At 46.2% G+C, this 5,000-nt stretch overlaps 1 protein-coding gene across 1 annotated transcript in view; it reads right to left on the bottom strand.

Moving 5' to 3' along the window:
- Positions 1-5,000, bottom strand: part of ptprt (protein tyrosine phosphatase receptor type T) — a gene marked incomplete at its 3' end in the record, with an annotated part of 413,231 nt that overhangs the window by 222,118 nt on the left and 186,113 nt on the right. The window contains exon 14 of the mRNA XM_083660558.1: positions 475-511. Coding sequence (XP_083516684.1) covers positions 475-511 — 37 coding nt within the window. The remainder of the gene's footprint in view (positions 1-474; positions 512-5,000) is intronic.

Below are 5,000 nucleotides of genomic sequence, written 5' to 3'. Positions count from 1 at the left end.
GAGGGAGAGAGAGAGAGAGAAGGGTGGAGAGAGAGAGGAAGAGATGGAGAGAGGGAGAGAGAGAGAGAGAAGGGTGGAGAGAGAGAATGCTATAGAGTGAAATCATGCAGGATAACATGATATGGATGCGGGATTTCTTGACCCTGACTTAAGGTTGTGGGTTCCAATCCCACCTTGTCTAATCATGTGTTTATGTGTGTGGCTGTCTTTAAGTGCGTGTCTTTTTGGTATTCCACCAAACAAACAGCATGTCAGTGATTTGAATAGCATGCAAGCAAACTGTGACACTATCCTCGGGAGCCACCTGTTGATACTTTTGAAATCATAGCGCCTACTGTGACTTCACTACAGTTAGGATACATAAGTCAAATGGGACCTCTAATAATATCATCATATCTTGAAGCACACACTGAGTATGGATCTAACATCATATCTTGAAGCACACAGTGAGTATGGTTGGAAGGGTGCTCATACCTTTAGTCGCCAGGCGGAGACAGTTGATTTTGGTTTCCTGTGAAGAGAGAGAGAGAGGCTGATTAGGATAATTTTAAATGGAGCTGCCATTCCTTTAGCCCATTGGTTCCCAAACGCTCCGCGGGGTGGTTGGCACCTGGTGGTCCGCCAGAGTATTTCTTTATTATAATTTTTTTAACAGACTACAGTTTGTACATAGCCTATACACATTAACCCTGAGGAGTAGGCTTGGAATGATTTTCGGAAATATTGCGATATTCAGGAAATAGCACAACTTTGAAAATTTGCTTTCAAAGTTTGTAGCGGGCTCAGTTTTAAAGCCAGAGTGAAGTTTCTGGTATCATATGAATCTAGAAGACCTAAGACATTGAATGGTCCACCTAGAAACCCCTGTATTGTTTGATTCTGGGATGTGACCTACATACAAATGTTGGCTGTTTCAGATTCCCTGCCTACCAACACGAGGGTCGCAGGTTCGCGCCCCCGTGTTACCTCCAGCTTGTCGGGTGTCCATACAGCCACGATTGGCTGTGTCTGCTGGTGGAAAGCCGGATTAAGGGTATTTGTCCTGGCCGGTGCACTAGCGCCTCCTCTGGTCGGTCGGCGGGCTCCTGTTCAGGGCGGAAGGAAACTGGCGTGATCCTCCCGCGTGCTATGTGCTGCCGGTGAAGTTCCTCGCTGTCAGGTGAAAAGAAGCGACTATAGCAACTGCGCATGTGTCGGAGGAAGCATGGGGCTAGTTTACGGCTCTCCCCAGATCGACAGAGGGTGGAGCAGCGACCGGGGCACCAGGGGGAAATTGGCCAAGTACAATAGTACAAAAATGGAGGGGAAGGGGGGAGAGAAGCACTGACAGTCCCTGAGAGGCAGAGGCAGCCTCACCGGCCAGAAGCACCGCTGCTCCCTGAGACACAGAGCACACCGGCCAGATGACTGCAGACGTGCAGGCATCTCTGTCAGTAACAAGTTTGACCATTTCACTTGTTTTTATTTGCTCCCTTGCATGGCAGCTTTAGTGGCGAGTGCGTCTTCAGTCGATTATGCAAACTGCAAATATTCTATTTTGTCACTTGTAGAAGAAAAAGTAATTGGAAGGTAATTCCAAATGAGCTTCACCTGCAGTTTTCCCATTGGCCTCCATGAGCCAGCTGTGGTTGCTATTCAGCTTATTATTTGCCCGTATAAGGACGCTTCCGCATAACGTCATTTTGTAATCGTCTTTCCGTTTTTGACCCGGAAGTCTACCGTAATGATTTTTAGACTTGCCAAAAACTGTTTTATATTTTTTGGATTGACAACGTATTGTAACATTTCAAATATGTGAACAGTTTATCAGAATAACGCCTATTTGGAAATATTTAACAAGCAGCGAGGACTGAGAGCGCTGGCTGTGTGACTCTGTGATTCTCTGTGTTCAGGACCCCAGGAAGATTAGAGGTGCAGTCATGTCCTTCTAATGGGGATCCTTTAATAAACTAAACTAAACTAAACCAGTCGGACTAGCTAGTCTGTCAATCCCTACTACTGAAGTGAGAAAACACTGTCTACGTGCTTTTGTAACTAACATTAAATGCCGACCGGGTACAGCCATCGGCTCGTCGCAGCAGTAACGCTATGAACATGTAACTGAAGTTGGCCGCAGTGTAGCTTCTGAATGTTGCCAAACTTCATTCATAGTGATGTTTTGTTTTGAAATTGGCCGCCAACCAGCGCTGAACCAGAAGAACAAATACAATTGTGTCTAATGAGAGAAAAAGAGAAAAAGTGGGCATGGTGAATAAGGTGAATAGGACATCGTGTGACATAGCTGCAAAGGCAGGTCATGTGGGGCCAATCAATATTTTTGAGTGAAAGGGCGGGCACCAGGACTAAACAGCTGACACACACACACAAACACACACACGCACACGCACACACAAACACACACACACGCACGCACGCACGCACGCACGCACGCACACACACACACACACACACACACACACACAAACATGCACGCACGCACGCACACACACACACACACACACACACACTCCCTCACTCACTCACTCAGCGGTAGGCAGCCAGATAACAATTATCTCTCCATGCTCCAAACTGCTCATGTTGATTGATGAATGGTGTCTTGGCAATGTGACATCCATGTGTCACACTGCCAGGATATGATATGCCAGGGACAGAGAGAGGGGGGGTGAGGGTGAGAGAGGGAGAAAGAGACAGAGAGAGAGAGGGAGAGGGGGGAGAAAGAGACAGACAGAGAGAGGGAGGGAGAGGGGGGAGAAAGAGACAGAGAGAGAGAGAGAGAGAGAGAAAGAGACAGAGAGAGAGAGAGAGGGAGAGGGGGAGAGAGAGAGGGAGAGAGAGAGGGGGGGGGGAGAAAGAGACAGACAGAGAGAGAGAGGGAGAGGGGGGAGAGAGAGGGAGAGAGGGTGAGAGAGGGAGAAAGAGACAGACAGAGAGAGAGAGAGAGAGAGGGAGAAAGAGACAGACAGAGAGAGAGACAGAGAGAGGGTGAGAGGGAGAGAGAGGGGGGGGAGGGTGAGAGGGAGAGAAAGAGACAGACAGAGAGAGAGGGGGAGAGGGAGAGAGAGGGAGAAAGAGACAGACAGACAGAGAGAGGGGGAGAGAGGGAGAGACAGACTGTATATTTTCCATTTTGTGCAATCCTTCAATCATAGGGCTGGGGCGCATGACGTAAGCGCGGGTGAAGAGCGCTTGCATTGTGGTCGCGGCTAGGCTAGTAGCAGCCCCACCAAACTCCATTCATCTGGCAACTAAATGTGGCCCTATCGGTAAATTGAATACCGCCTGAACATAATTTACAAACCTTACGAATCGTTAGATGCCACTCTCCAATTCGGCATACATATTATCTCCCAAGAAGCACTTTGTGATCATGTTTAGAAGTGGTTCACTCTGCTGCTGTACTAGAGGGTATTAGCTGCTGTATTAATTATTTATATATTTGGAATGTGTGCTTCTTATTGGAGTATGTGTATGCCGAATTAGAGACATGCTTACAACTATTCATAAAATGTTCATATTTCCATAGAAAGTATCAAATTGTTTAAACCGTAAGTCGCCGACTTTCAAAGCCTCGACGCGAGACTCGAAGGAGCTCCCCGATAGGGAGTTGCAGGCTCCACTAAACTAGTAATAATGTTACTACGGTAATCTTAATCTTGCTGGTAATTCCTGTACATATAACAACAAATGTATATGTATTGTATAATATTGAAGTGTGCCTTTATTACTTTTCAAACTAGTAATAATGTTACTACCGTAATCTTAATCTGTAAAGCGACTTTGAGTATTTAGAAAAGCGCTATATAAAATAAATGTATTATTATTATTATTATTAAACTGGCCGTACGCTACATACACATTAGCAATCACAGTAAAACAGTACCTACCTCCCGCACAATGTTGTTATCTGAAGTTTCGCATAATCAGTAGGCTATTCCCAAATATTGCGTAGTTTCCAATACAGAGCCTTTTATTCAAATGCCAGGTGGACAGCGGCTCTAAGGTCACATAACAGACATGAGTGACATTACTGAAGATGGACCAAATTACTATTTTCAATGTATCTTGTGCAATCTATGGCGGGCGAAGTTATAATATATCATCATGTCATGCGTCTTTGGCTCATTTATAAATGAAATTATTTGTGTGTTTTTTATTTAAAAAAAATTGCACCGTTATTTTACTTTGAAGTAAATGGCGAGTGGCACTAGTGTACAGGAGTCCGTCGTATTTACCCACAATGCCTACCGTTGCTCGCTCAGACGTGACGTAGTTGCCCCAGCTCTATGGTGAAGAGAAGCTGTTATTGGCAGATAAAACAGGACAAAGACAGCTTGTGTGTGTTTCTAAGTGTATGTGTAAACCTCAGCATAGCCAACTGCTCATGCTAACAGGCCCTCAGCGTAGCCTCCACTGCTCATGCTAACAGGCCCTCAGCGTAGCCTACTGCTCATGCTAACAGGTTAAACCTCAGCATAGCCTCCACTGCTCATGCTAACAGGTTAAACCTCAGCATAGCCTCCACTGCTCATGCTAACAGGTTAAACCTCAGCATAGCCTCCACTGCTCATGCTAACAGGTTAAACCTCAGCATAGCCTCCACTGCTCATGCTAACAGGTTAAACCTCAGCATAGCCTCCACTGCTCATGCTAACAGGTTAAACCTCAGCATAGCCTCCACTGCTCATGCTAACAGGTTAAACCTCAGCATAGCCTCCACTGCTCATGCTAACAGGTTAAACCTCAGCATAGCCTCCACTGCTCATGCTAACAGGTTAAACCTCAGCATAGCCTCCACTGCTCATGCTAACAGGCTAAACCTCAGCTTAGCCTCCACTGCTCATGCTAACAGGCCCTCAGTGTAGCCTCCACTGCTCTTGCTAACATGCCCTCAGCATAGTCTACTGCTCATGCTAACAGGCCCTCGGCATAGCCTACTGCTCATGCTAACAGGTTAAACCTCAGCTTAGCCTACACTGCTCATGCTAACAGGTTAAACCTCA

This window comes from Poromitra crassiceps (assembly GCF_964638095.1).
Source record: "Poromitra crassiceps genome assembly, chromosome: 25".
NCBI lineage: Eukaryota > Metazoa > Chordata > Actinopteri > Beryciformes > Melamphaidae > Poromitra > Poromitra crassiceps.
The sequence above is the reverse complement of the archived record's forward strand: the minus strand, read 5'-3'. Positions and strand labels throughout refer to the sequence as shown.